Source organism: Ictidomys tridecemlineatus, chromosome 4 (genome assembly GCF_052094955.1).
Source record: "Ictidomys tridecemlineatus isolate mIctTri1 chromosome 4, mIctTri1.hap1, whole genome shotgun sequence".
Classification (NCBI taxonomy): Eukaryota; Metazoa; Chordata; class Mammalia; order Rodentia; family Sciuridae; genus Ictidomys; species Ictidomys tridecemlineatus.
In genome coordinates this window covers 167,343,263-167,357,824 of record NC_135480.1, presented here as the reverse complement: position 1 = coordinate 167,357,824, position 14,562 = coordinate 167,343,263, and the positions used below count along the sequence as shown (strand labels likewise).

Sequence of the window (14,562 nt, the reverse complement as noted above, 5' to 3'; positions counted from 1 at the left end):
AGATTTTTACAATTTTTTTATAGAAATCTGTAAATGTATACAAAATAGATACTAGGGGTTTTGTTTTGTTTTTGTGTGTGTGTGCATGATGGAGATTAAACCCAGGGTCTCACCCATGATAGGCAAATGCTCCATCACTGAGCCACACTCCCAGCCCAAAATTTGGTATTCTATAATGAGTTATCACATAATCATATATACGAGAGAAAAATATAATAATCCCTTCCATCTATGAATTTATATAGCTTTAAAAGATTATCAACAAGTGACCTTTTTTTTATCTTACCCTCTATCACTGTTATTTTAAAAGAAATTCTTGATATACCATTTTATTTACAAATATAGCAAAATGTAAACTTTAAAACAGGGATAATTAAACTTTTTTTGTAAAGGATCACATACTAAATATCTTAAGAATTTTCAAGCCATATGACTGCTATCATTACTCAGTTCTGCCACTATAGTACAACAGCTGCCATAGACAATAAATAAATGAATAAATAAATAAATGTGCACATCATTTTTAAAAGTTTTAGAGGTAAGTTATTCTACCTTAGAAAAGTGATCCAAAAGAAGAGTTTTTTTTAAGTTATTTCCAATGCACTTCAAGTACTCTGTACATAAGTGCAGTAATAATAGAACATTCCAGTGATTGAATTTACTGGCCCTCTTGGCACTTGAATTTAAACAAAGAATAATGAAGTATTACAGAAGTGTTAAGTCAGTCTTTAAAAAAAGAATTTTAACTATTTGAAAAGCAACTTTTCATATAAATGGGAAAATTCACTTTAATTTCAACATCTAAACACAGTAGTTTGTGTATTTATTTGTATAGTAATATCTTTCAGTGTTTATTCCTAAGAACAAGTGTATGTGGATACATTATGCATCATAAGGATGTTTTGTGTTCTCATTGCAAAGACTAGTTATGCAATTCTTGAGTATCTAGTTTCATTGGCATGGTGGTGGGTACTTTGTAGTCCCAGCTACTTGGAGGCTGAGGCAGGACTGTAGCTTGAGCCTATAGGAGTTTGGTGTCAGCCTATGGAATATAACAAGACCTCATTTCCCACTCCTCTTTTCATCCCCAAATTAAAATAATTTAATTTCTCTGAATTTTAGTCTCCTAATCTGTTAAATGGAGTAATATCTGGTTTCTGAAGTTGTTGCAAACAGGAATATACTTTTTATAGTGTTGGACACATGGTAAGCACTCAGTAACTTAGCTGATGATACTCAGTCAAGGTTTCTGTCTTCTGCTGTGTAGAGAGAGGCTCAACACTAACCCACTTTCAAGACCTCATGTTACAGATTTTACTTACTACTCTTTGTCCTGCTTTCCTTTTCCACCTAATTTTTACTCTAAAGTTAAGGACCCTTTTTTATATGTTGCAGGAGGTCTGGGAAGCACTTACTTTTTCAAATGTTTTAACATATAAATCAGGGTAGGCGAGGTTCTTATACAACATAGTAACAAATAATTCCCAGATGTGACATAATACAGAATATATCTCATTCACCTTACATGTTCAACATGAATCAGTAAAGGGATTCTGCCAGATTTTCTCAGAGACTCAGGTTGATAGGGGCTTTATCTTTACTTGTGCTTTAGCAGTTTTTGCATCAATGAAAGGACAACTTCATAAACAGGAGGAAAATACCATCCTCTTATGTGCTTGAAAAGGGAGAACTACCACAGTGTGCCTTCTGGTCACTAGCTACTTAGATTGTTTTCCCTTCTGTAGGCAAAATACACCCACCTCCCAAACAGTCCAAATTCCCACTCAGTTACAGCATAAAGCCCAAAGTTAAGTACTTTGAAGTGATGCATAGTATTCTGAAAATCAGGGAAATGTGGTTTAGTTGTTTCTACATCAGGTCTATATGTAGTTCCTCTTTAATTCAGAGATATATGAGCTTAAAGCACCTATATCACCCATACTTATATACTATTGTGGAATGGGGAAGAGCAAACATTCCCATTAAGAAAAAGAAGCAGTGCAAAATAGCAGTTTCTTGTCTATTGCCATTCTGAAATTCAAAGGAGTGATTATTTCAAGAACCTCCTACTCTGAGATTTTTTTGATCAGTTCCTCCTGATCCTACAAGAGAGGTTACAACCCTCATTCTTTGTGGCTTTGTTTTGATTCTCTGGAATACTTGTCCTTTTCTAAGATAATTAAAAAATGTATTTTTAGCTTTTTATGGACATAATAACTTATTTTTATGTGCTGCTGAGGATTGAACCCAGTGCCTCACACTTGGTAGGCAAGCGCTCTACCATTAAGCCACAACCCTAGACCTCTAAGATAATTTTTAATATTTATGATTTTGAGCCTGCATAATTTTACATTGAGATAGTAAAGCATTTAATTATCTATTCTAATACGGTTGAACTTTGATCTTGGTTGCAGGTTTTTGTTTTGTTTTAGTTTTTGTCATTTTCTTGAAAGTGACCCTAAATATTTACATAAACAGGGTTTCAAAAATCACCTGCATTATTTTCCTATGGTTGTTTCTTAGAGCCAGAAGGAATTATGCAGCCCAGTTAGTCCTGTTCCCTCATTTTACAGACTAGGAATCTAAGGTTAAGCATTCATTATCCCAATGGTCACACAGTTTATATCCAAGCATTCTTCCACCAGAACCTGTGCTCTTGACCACTGCATTCTTCATCTCTATTGAGTTGAACCTCAGTTGGGTATTCACTTCACAAAGTGTTTTTAAAATTGCAATAATTGGGCTGGGGCTATAGCTCAGTGGCAGAGCAATTGTCTGACATGTGTGAGGCACTGGATTCGATTGTAAGCACCACATAAAATAAATAAAATAAAGGCATTCTGTTCATCTACAACTACAAAATAAAAAATTAAATTACAATACTTTAATAATTTGCAAGGTTAAGCATTTTTTCTCTATGAAAGTGTATTAATTAATGACTTTTTCCCCCTAGTTTGTAGTTTATCATCTGGGAAATTTGGGACATTACTTAGTGGCTCATGGGACACAACTGCTAAAGTCTGGCTGAATGACAAATGCATGATGACCTTACAGGTACAGTAAGTCTGTGTGAATATTCTAGATAATAAACAAGTATGATAATTCTATGCAACTTAAACTGATACTCATTTTACCCACAGGGTCATACTGCTGCTGTGTGGGCAGTAAAGATTTTACCTGAACAGGGCTTAATGTTAACTGGTTCAGCAGATAAAACTATTAAGCTGTGGAAGGCTGGAAGGTGTGAGAGGACTTTTTCAGGTAAGATGGGGTAGACAATTTAATTATAATTAAATTTATTATATTGTTCCATTATTATTACTTCTTAGTTGCTCAGATGATATTTTTTTCAACAAATTAGAAGCTTAAAAATGACATTTGAAAAACATCAGTATTTATGAGCCAGCTAATTTGGACAAATGTAATTTTCTGACAGTTACTGTTTAGTATCTTTTCTAATGTTATAATGAAATCTCATAAAACAATCAGGTGTAGACTAATAAAAAGTTGTCTGATGTGCTATAAAATGTGTATGCTTTTTTGTGTTTTTTTTTTTTATTGTCATTTTAACAGGTTCAGGCTGAAAATTGAAGCATCCTTACTGATGGTAGGTCAGCAGTATAATCTTTAACTGAGTGAAAGCATCATTATTGCCTTTATTTTTGTTGAAGTACATTGTTTAATAATAATAAAATTTAGATTTTTTTTAATCTTGTGGGTTTCCATAGAATACAACTACACTGAGGTATCTGCTGTCTAAGTTTTAATAATTTGTTTGTTTTGGTGCTGGAGATTGAGCCCTGGCCCCTCTACTGTCTAGTATTAATATAATTGATTTATTTATTTGAGAGGTATTTAATTTCAGTGTAAGTTTTGTTCATCACTACCCTGGACAATACTTTGAAAAAAATAAAAGTAAAAAGTCCCTTCATACACATAAAAATAACTATAGGTGGAAAATAATAAGTTATAATTAAGTATCCCTCTCTTTTCTGCATCAGTATTTACAATTTATATATCAAGTCTTTAATTTAGGATAACAAATGTAAATCAACAAATACTGAACATGAAAGTTTTATTTTCTCATTTTCTTTATTAGGTCACAACATCAGAAAACGTTTTGTCCTTAAACTTAGGAAACACTTACTTTTTAATATATATTTTGATATATTTGAATATTGTGACTTTTATGAATTATTCTTGTTAAAGAAAAATTAAAAAGGAATTGTTAGGTGAACATGAAGAATTTTTGGAGTCAAAGTACTGTCTCTGAAAGGTTTTAGGAAACAATTTAGAAAACAATGTGATTAAAGCAAAATAACTTCTGAAGAATAGAAAATATTGCCATAACTGAAATACAAATTTTGATTAACAGGCTTTTCTATAGAAAAAAGGAAAATTTTGTAACTTGAAAAATCAGTTTTTACTACTAATATGTTTTATAATTTTTGTAAACTCTATGGAGCCATTGAGCAAAGGATATTTTTTTTTTTTTTTTTTTTTTAATGCAGGGCATGAAGACTGTGTAAGAGGTTTGGCAATTTTGAGTGAAACAGAATTTCTTTCCTGTGCAAATGATGCTAGTATTAGAAGATGGCAAATCACTGGCGAGTGTCTTGAAGTATATTATGGACATACAAATTATATTTATAGCATATCTGTCTTTCCTAATTGTAAAGGTAAGAGTAGTGTATTCTCGTATTGAAATTTTGTTTTGTGCGTTATTTCATTCTACTCTTGAGCTGAGGACAGGAGGGCTGCTTACTTAAATCAGCTTATTGTTAACTAAATATTTCCTAAGTATCTGTTTTCCCAAGTGGAGAAAATTATATTGCCATCTTTATATTAATTCAGATTAGTGGTTGTATTATAAAATGTTCACAAGTATCTGAGGAATGACTTTCTGTAATTCATTGGTACATGGTATAGGTTATAAGATGTGAAGGAATTAAAATGTGATTTTTGAAGTTGTATATAATTGACTAATATAAAACTTAAAACTAATTTTAAAGCACATTGAGATTTAAAAGATCTGTACATCTAGAAAAATGTTGTCTATAAAGGTTATTATTTATGTCTAAACAAGTTTTTTTTTTTCCCATTTTCATTAATTTTAGATTTTGTGACAACAGCAGAAGACAGATCTCTGAGAATCTGGAAACAAGGAGAATGTGCTCAAACAATCCGACTTCCAGCTCAGTCTATATGGTGCTGCTGTGTGCTGGACAATGGTGACATTGTGGTTGGTGCGAGGTATTTATATTCTAGTCAGTCAATAAATTTTATGTATCTAGGCCTATGATAGGCACTAGAGTGTACAGAGGTAAGCCATAGGAATAGCAAGTGAAATGAGAAGACTGCACATTTCCATTAATTGAACAAAGTAGGTATAAAAACTATTACACTAATGACACATGATATTACCCTAATGATACATGATATACAAGTATTGTACTAAAAGTTGTACCGTCCAGACATTGAATGTAAAAGAAGTTAGAGGATGTAAAAATTGGTGTGGGAAAATTTTCTGAAGAAGAAATTCAAATTGAATTTTGAAGGATAATGAGTAGGAAAGGAAATTAGAATTTCCAACAAAAGATATAAGTTTCTATGGAATGAATGTGATATTCAGAGGAGATGAGGGAAAAGGATGAAAAACTAAGGCAGGAACATTAAATAGTAGATATGATGGGGCTTAACTATTGGTAGTTTAGGGTTAAGGTGTTATAATGCTCAAGCAAGAAATGATATTATTAAAGTGAACCTTGTGTGTCATTAAATATATATCTTAAATTTAACTAGATGTGACGTGACAGGAAAGCAAACTAGAAATTAACTGCAGCAGTAAGATATGAAGTTAAAAATCAGTGATCCTACAATGGCACTGGATAAGAAATAAATAAGATAATTCAGACAAAAATTATGAGAATAAGAGTGAAAGGAAAAGATAATACTTTAAACTTTTGGTGGTTGGCAATTCCCATCAATAAAAATGGGAAAGTGGGACAATTAATTTGGTGCAAAAGTTATAACTTTGGCTTTAGACTTCCTCTAAGTATTGGTCAGCTACACCCATGCCAGTAGATCATGGACAGTTGGAGCCTAGTATAAGAACTGAAACTAAGGTAAAGATTTATCTAAAACTTCTATAAACAAACTATTGATCACCTTTTTCTGAGGGAAGATGTACAGAGGAAGAAGAGAAGACTAGGAACTGAATCTTGCAATACACTATGGATAGAAGGGGCCAGTATGTTAAATAGTACAAAGGAATCCAGATGATGAAATGGAGGGAGATGACAAAAGAGAGATTTTGGAGGGAGATTATCATCGGTGTGGAAAAAAGAAAATGCTAGAGGTGTGAGGGAATTGAAAATTAGAAAAGCATTAGGATTTAGTTTAAAATTTGTTATTAGTAACTCTTTTGATGTCCTACTTTGGTAGAAAATGATAGAAAAAATGGCAAGAGGAAATAAAGAGTTGAGAGATGGATGAAAGAAAGGATTACAGATTACTCTGGCATTGAAGGTAATGGGAAAAATGTGATAGCTGTAAGAGATAGAGGTTTAGTGAAATAGAACTTTTTATTTTATTTTTTTTTGCCAAGTCAAGGGTTGGTTTGTTGGCTTAGTTTTATTTTCCACTAAGCATATTAGAAGTTGAAGAAAAAACAATTGAAAGAGGGAAATTGATTTACATAGAAGATTCTGTGGAATTGAGTGGGACGAATACAATTGAAAGTAGCTAACTTGGCTCTCCTATTTCAAAATTTAGAATTGAGGAACCATAGAAATGGAGTGATTTTTTTTCGGGAATAAAGTTTGAGGGCTGCTTTGCAGTCTAAATTTAAGGCCATTGTTTTTCTTTGATTGAGGTTACTGCTCGATACTAGTAAGGTAAATAAAGCTCGTGCTTCCCTATTGAACATCTTTTATTTTATAAGTATTAGGGTGAGTCTTTGAGCCTTGTATAAAGTAAACCAGTGCACTATCCTTCTTTATAGTAAAAAAACCTATGTAATATTGACTTTAAAAGTAAATTGCATAATTCTAGATTGTTATGATGGTAAGTAAATATTTAAAAGTTATATTAAATATGTATTTCTGTGTCCATTTTCAGTAATTTATAATATGGAGTAATGTTCTGGGGTCAGTATAGTGCTATAAATAAATACATGGTAACATTTCTTATATTCACAAATGAATTTTTGCTTTGGATCATTCAGGTGTGGAATGTTGATATACTATGGCAATGATTTTTAAAATTATTGTGTTTGTTTTTTTTATAGTGATGGTATTATTAGAGTGTTTACAGAATCAGAGGATCGGATAGCAAGTGCTGAGGAAATCAAGGCTTTTGAAAAAGAGCTTTCTCAGGCAACCATTGATTCCAAAACTGGTGATTTAGGGGACATTAATGCTGAACAGCTTCCTGGGAGGGAACATCTGAATGAACCTGGTAAATATTGCAGTGTTTCTAATAGCAGTTTAAAATGTCACCACATTTGCCTTTGGGAATACTAAGAATGATAAGAAGGGAGAAAATGTTGTTTTGCTAGTGTTTCATTGTTATTCTCATTGCCAGATTCTGTTTTTTGTGAATTTTTATTACCACAGGTAACTGCTATGAGAAACTATGTTGCTCTTGCACCTATCTCACAGTATAGACTTTGAGTGATGCTTCCCATGAACAGGATTTTTTCCTTTTAATAAAAATCTCAATACTTAGCTCAAAAATAGTAGAAACTTAGGTAATATTTTTTGGCTAATCGAATTCCCTGAAAGAGTTATAAAGACTAAACACAAAAGTGAATTCAAATATAGCAATATCTACAAGTTAGGGATCATTTGAGTTTGAAATCCAAGAACAAAAGTCATCTCAAGTAAAACCTTATGGATATATCCCTGACCCATTACATCATCACTTCTCAAAACTAGATTCATAGAACCCTGGGGATCTGAAATTTATTAGGATGCTCATGAGGTCAAAACTACTTTTATGATAGTAGATGTTATTTGCCTTTTTATATTTTGTAAAGGTTTGCACTTAGGATACAAAAGGCAATAGTTGGTAAAATTGCTAGCCCTCTAGCAGAATCTTTTTTTTTTCTTTTGGTGATAGGTATTGGGATTTAAGCCTAGAGGTCTCTCACATCCTAGTAGTACACTACCAATGAACTATGTTCTCAGCCTTTTATATTTTATTTTATTTTGAGACAGTGTCTTGCTAAGTTGCCCAAGCTGGCATTAAACTTATGATCTTCCTACTTCGACTTTCTCAGTAGCTGAGAGGGATTATAGACATGTGTCACCATGCCCAGCTTAGAATCACATTTTTTAAGCCTTATATTATTTCGTAAAATTTCTTTTCAACCATTATTTTCCTTTGGTCACTTTCTACTAGAATTATTACTAAAATAAAATTTCTACTAAAATAAAATTCTCTTTTAAATCTCATGTATAAATTTTAGTATTAAAATTTTTCTTTCTAAATGTTTTCAAATTTTACTCTGCCATTCTACTTTTGATTCTTACAATTTTTGTTTTAAGGTACTAGAGAAGGACAAACTCGTCTAATCAGAGATGGGGACAGAGTTGAAGCCTATCAGTGGAGTGTTAGTGAAGGAAGGTGGATAAAAATTGGTGATGTTGTTGGCTCTTCTGGTGCTACTCAGCAAACATCTGGAAAAGTTTTATATGAAGGGAAAGTATGTTAAATTAAAGTGCTTTCTAAATATCATTATCTTAGACTATTAGACAAATTATAGGTATTTTTTTCCCTGTGCTGATAAATTTTCTTTGGTGCTTTGACATTGAAAACTTATATTACTGTGGGAAAATTATCTTTTTACCTGTCTTGAAATAGATTTTTTAAATTTGTCTTCCATGTAGAAGAAGCTGCACTTGATAGGCAAGTTAGCCATAATCTGTCTTTTAGAATTCCCATACATAACTTTTCCCACTAATTTTGGATTGGGGACTTCTGTTCCACCTCTCATCTAATGCTACATCTATTGCTTAATGCCTGGCTGTATTTAACTTGACAAGACTTGAGGGATCCTGCAGGGCAGTGCTTATAATGCCAGCAGGTTTTGGTAAGTAGGGTACCAAACAGCTGATAACTTTTCTCTTGAGATGAACCAGTTGGAAATCTTCCTTTGGTTCTTCCTTTGTCTAATAGAATTAATGTTGTAATCCATTTCCCATCTCCCTTCTCCCCACCCCCTGTGAAATACTAATCTTACAGCACATAAAATTACAGTTAATCTTTATCTGCCAAAGAGGAAGCTTTTAGCATTGCACTTTGGAGAAAGTTTAGGCATTGTAATTATTAAAATAAAGAACACACTGACCTCTGTGTTATATATATCACTAACGTATGAAATTTTTTTTTAATGTTCCCATTATAGGAATTTGATTATGTTTTCTCAATTGATGTCAATGAAGGTGGACCATCATATAAATTGCCATACAATACCAGTGATGATCCCTGGCTAACAGCATATAATTTCTTACAGAAGAATGATTTGAATCCCATGTTTTTAGATCAAGTGGCTAAATTTATTATTGATAACACAAAAGGACAAATGTTGGGACTTGGGAATACCAGTTTTTCAGATCCATTTACAGGTAAGTTAGGGTTTGTATTAACTCATATCCATCTGTGTTAGCTTTCTGTTGCTGTGATTAAATACCTAAAATTTTAACTTAGAGGAGGAAAGATTGTTTTTAGGATCAGGGTTTCAGAGATTTCAGTCCATGGTCATTGGTTGTATTGATTCAGGTCCTGTGGTGAGACAGGACATCATGATGTGGGGAAGGTGTGATACAGCAAAGCTGTTACCCCATGGCAGACAGGAAGCAGAGAATAAGCTAGAGAAAGGGGTCAGGGACCAGAAATAGTCCCCAAGGGCATGCCTCAAAGACAAAGTCCCTTGGTACCACCTCTTACAATTTCCGCCACCTTCCCAGTAGTCTGTTGAACTATGTCAATGCATTGATGAGGTTAGAGTCTTTGAGATCTAATCACTTCTCAAAAGCCCCCTCTGATTTTATGGGACTAAGCTTTAAACATGAACCTTTGGAGGATATTCCAGATCCAAACTATCACAATCAGAGTTAGTTTTTGACTTTGGCCTTTTTGAGGGTGATTAAACCAAATGCCTTGGGCATTTTCTAAGCACATGCTATACCACTGAGCGTGGTTGACTTTTTCTGATGTGTTTAAAACTATGATTAGCTGTTTAAATTCTTTTTAAAAATCTACAAGGGATTTTTACCTCACATCTATGATTGATATATTTTTAACCCTTGAATTATACAATTCTGTGTTTAGAAATAATTATTGTCTTTCAAAAATATAGCTGTAAACTAAATAAATTAAGAAAATTTGATTCAGTCATTTGAAATAAAAAGAAACTTCTAAGTTCCTTTATATAGTTCCCCCGTTTTGCTGGGGTACATTTAGAGATTCCCACATGCTAGGCAAGTACTCTATTGCTAAACAATGCACCTAGACCCTAGTTTCCTTTTTTTTGTTGTTGTTGTTACCAGAGATTGAACCCAGGGATACTTAACCACGGAGCCACATACCCAGCCCTTTTTATTTTCTATTTTGAGACAGGGTCTTGCTGAGTTGCTTGAGACCTTGCTAAGTTGCAAAGACTGGTCTGGAATTTGTGATCTATCTGCTTAAGCCTTTTTAGTTGCTGCCTGATTCTAGGCATGCACCTTAGTTTCCATTTTATAGTAATATTTAGTAAAATGAAATTGTTTTCACTGGGGTATAGTGGCAGCAGCTGAGGAGGCTGATGCAAGAGGATCCCAAGTTCAAGGCCAACCTTGAGACCTTAGTGAGACCCCATCTCAAAATAAATAAAAAGGTCTAGGGCTGGGGTTATTGCTCAGTGGTAGAGCGCTTGCCTCTCCTTTGTGAGGCACGGGGTTTGATCCTCAGCACCACATAAAATGAATAAATAAAATAAATGTACTGTCTCTATCTGTAACTAAAAAAATAAAAAATAAAATAAAAAGGTCTAGAGATGTTGCTTGGTGGTAAAACACCCCTTTCACTGGGTTCAATCCCCAGTACAACACACAAAAGAAATTATTTTCACATGAAGGTAAATTAGTTAATTGTACATCAACTCTAGGGCTGAATTGTGATTTGCATTCCACATGCTTATTTCAAGTTAGTTTTTAACATTTTATGTAGTATCTGAAATGTTATAAATGGGGTTAGGAGAGCATGCCAGTCTGTAAAGTAGTATTAGCCTGAAACTAAAATTCCAGTAATTTTTTTTTTCTCTAAGTTCTATTTTCTTAACTTTAATGGTTTTCTGTCTTGGTCCCAGCACATAAATATTAAAATCACTTTAATCTAATATAAAAAGAATTGCAGGTGATCTCTGACCTAAATAATATACACATACAATCAATTCCTATCCCATTCCTATATAAATTCACTAAAATTCCTGTTTTTACTGTTGCTATCAGGACGATGGGCATTAAATGCTAATCTTTTTGATTTTTAAAAGATTACTACTAATACTAATTAAGTTAATTAGAATTAGCTTACTAATACTAGTAATTACTACTGATAATTAGTAAATACTAATAATTAGTAAAACTAGTATTAGTCTGAATTTTGGCTCCCAGAAAGTAGATTATGATCCCAGTAGTATTACCCTGAGTTCTAGATCCAGGAATCTGAGGAAACAGAATGCCACATCTTTGTTTAAGGCCTACTCTAAATAAAAATTTGAAATAGTTAGTTTATTGTTAATTTTTTTTATTGTCGTTTCTTCGTGTGTGTGAGAGAGAAGGGGAGATACTGAGATGCTGAGGATTAAAACCAAGGCCTTCAATATGCTAAGGCAGGTACTCTGCTATTAAGCTATATCCCTAGCTCCCCATTGTCTTACTGACTTAATTTTTCACATGGTAGTGATTCCCTTGATCTACAAAAACCCATAGCCTCTTTCTGTCTCAAATTCTTACATAGTTCTTCTCTTTTGGGTACTCCATGTTTCCAAATTTTCTCTCTTCTCCGAACCCAATGTAGATTGCCCATTTATAAAAATAAAACTAATCTCACCTGCATGTTGACTTAAACAGAATTCACAAAGTAATTTACTACTGAACTAAAAATGATTTAGCCCTCCAAATATATGAAGTTAACACAAAAAGAAAAAGAAAATTAGATGCTTAGTGCCTGGATATTTCTCTTGTTGAAAGTTCAGCCTCAGGTCAAAAGAATGAACTCTCAAAATAATAAACTCTCCCTGCAATGCTGGTTAAGCCATCTTGTGGGATGAGGGCAGGTATCAAGGCAGTTGGTTGTGCCTGGAAACCTAGCAACTCTTTGGCTTATTTTGCTCTTCCCAGATGTTATAAACATTCTTACATATCTTTTTGTGGACAACCTGATTATTTCCCTAGAGCTACTAACACAACATGTATTCTCATATATTGTATGCTTGTAAATGTATAAATGGAAATATTTTTTTGGTAGCATTCTTACCCTTTGTAATTCTTTCCACCACTAGTTAGTTATAAGCTTCAATGGATACAAGCAATTTTTGATCCCTGCTGGATCCCTGGAACTGAATCTACTGTTTGACACCTGAATTAATGAACCAGAGCTTCTCTAAAATATTAACATTCAATGCCTGTGGTTTTGATAGCAACAGCAACAGCAGGAATTCTAGTGAATTTGTATAGGAACTTACTATATGTGTATATTATTTAGGTCAGAGATCACCTGCAATTCCTTTTATTTTAGAATACCAGTTATTTTAATATTTACATGTTGGGACCAAGATTTAAAAAAAAAGCATTAAAGTTTAAGAAAACAAAACTTAAGAGAATCGCTAAAATCTTAATTTCTCCCCAGCCATAATGCTCTATTGTATTCATGTGACAGCTTTGCTCTTCAGCTTTTCTACAAGTTTGGGTTTTTCTAATGTAAGTATTATACTGTTTATGAAATTCAGAATTTTGGTATACGTCAGCTTTTCCTTTATTTTGTACACACAGGTGGTGGTCGGTATGTTCCAGGCTCTTCAGGATCATCCAACACTATGCCAACAGCAGATCCTTTTACAGGTGGGATGCAGTTTTAACATATTCTTCTTTACCACATTGATAAAGCATTTTGCGTTATGTGGTTTTACATTTTAGAGGTATTATCTAGTAACTGATAATTTCCCTTAACTATATTTTCAATTTTTATGGATCTCCTTTTCTTTAATTTCTAATTTTTGCTTTTTCCTGGAATAATTTTGTAGATCTCCTTATGATTCTTGAATAGCCTATTTTTAGAACCCATCATTTTCTCCCATGGTTCTTCCTGCCAGGAGAGTAGAATAGTACAAGAATATAAGTTTTAGAGATAGACAGACCTTGGTTGAAAATCTGGCTCTACCACTTACTTGCTATGAGGAGTTGGCAAGTTACTTAACCTATCTCAGCCTATTTTTTTTATCTGTGAAATTAGATAATAGGGGAGCCCATCAACCAAGCATGAGCGCCATCATTGGTGAGATGCTACCAGTTACAAGCAGAGAAGGAGCTGTGTGAGTCCTGATATTGGATGGAGCAATGCAATCAAGAAGTCAGCCCAGTCATATTTTGACTTAGCGTGGGAGGAGACATTTCACCTGACTGCCCAGGATTAGTCTTCCTAATCTAAATTATTAATGGCCTTCCTGAAGCCCTTGAAGTGTCTTTGTATCTCATGAGAGTGAATTACTGAGGTATTCAAGCCTCAGTGTCAATTCTACTGGAAAAAAATCCCCAGAGTTGGACTTTAATGCAGCTGAAGAAGTCTGTATTTCAGAATGGCTCTTGATATCTTTTGTGATGCTGTTGTTGGATCTTCAGGCAGAGTTCTTGGACAATGTACCAAATTTGAGAAGAGATTCATAGCCTTTATGGAATCCACTGGCCTTACAGTCTTAGTACTGTGGGCTATAAAAATGACCACCCTACGATCTGCTCAGCCATAGATTGGGCCAACACACAACCTTAGGTCAGTGTTGTGAAATTATGAATTGCTCTCAGTGAGCTTCCTTTTTCTTGTGGATGAACTGGTGGCCCAGACAAAAGTAGTTATACCCTATGCATTGATAGCCAGTGTACTAAAATAACCAACTATCAAGCCAAATGATGTGGCAGTACCTTGACTATTAAGGAAGTCTTTGATGACATAAAGTAATTTCAAAAGACCTGAAGAGTGGATAATTGATGACTTTATCAGCAGTTCTGGTGCCTTGAAAATTATTCCAACAGAGTTTCAAAAATGTCACTGGTTGCTTTTTTCTGTTACCAACAATATCAAGAGAACTCCTGGAACCATTCATCATAATCAGAGCATGTCTCACTGTTGCACAGTGTCAGTAACAGAAAATGCAGTAATTGTATAGATATGCAGATAACATACTAAATGTCTAAGAGAATTGTTTTTACGATCACTGAACTACACTTATATAAAAAAATAGATAAGAACACCTACCATATTGAGATATGAAAATTAAATGGCATAATACTTATAAAGTGTTTA

At 33.6% G+C, this 14,562-nt stretch overlaps 1 protein-coding gene across 2 annotated transcripts in view; it reads left to right on the top strand.

The window, feature by feature from the left end:
- The window catches only part of Plaa (phospholipase A2 activating protein), a 33,067-nt gene that overhangs the window by 9,078 nt on the left and 9,427 nt on the right, over positions 1-14,562 (top strand). For both annotated transcript variants that reach the window (XM_078047726.1, XM_005334190.5), the window contains exons 3-10: positions 2,954-3,054; positions 3,141-3,261; positions 4,512-4,679; positions 5,118-5,253; positions 7,289-7,458; positions 8,550-8,707; positions 9,410-9,629; positions 13,038-13,106. In XM_078047726.1, coding sequence (XP_077903852.1) covers positions 2,954-3,054; positions 3,141-3,261; positions 4,512-4,679; positions 5,118-5,253; positions 7,289-7,458; positions 8,550-8,707; positions 9,410-9,629; positions 13,038-13,106 — 1,143 coding nt within the window. The remainder of the gene's footprint in view (positions 1-2,953; positions 3,055-3,140; positions 3,262-4,511; positions 4,680-5,117; positions 5,254-7,288; positions 7,459-8,549; positions 8,708-9,409; positions 9,630-13,037; positions 13,107-14,562) is intronic.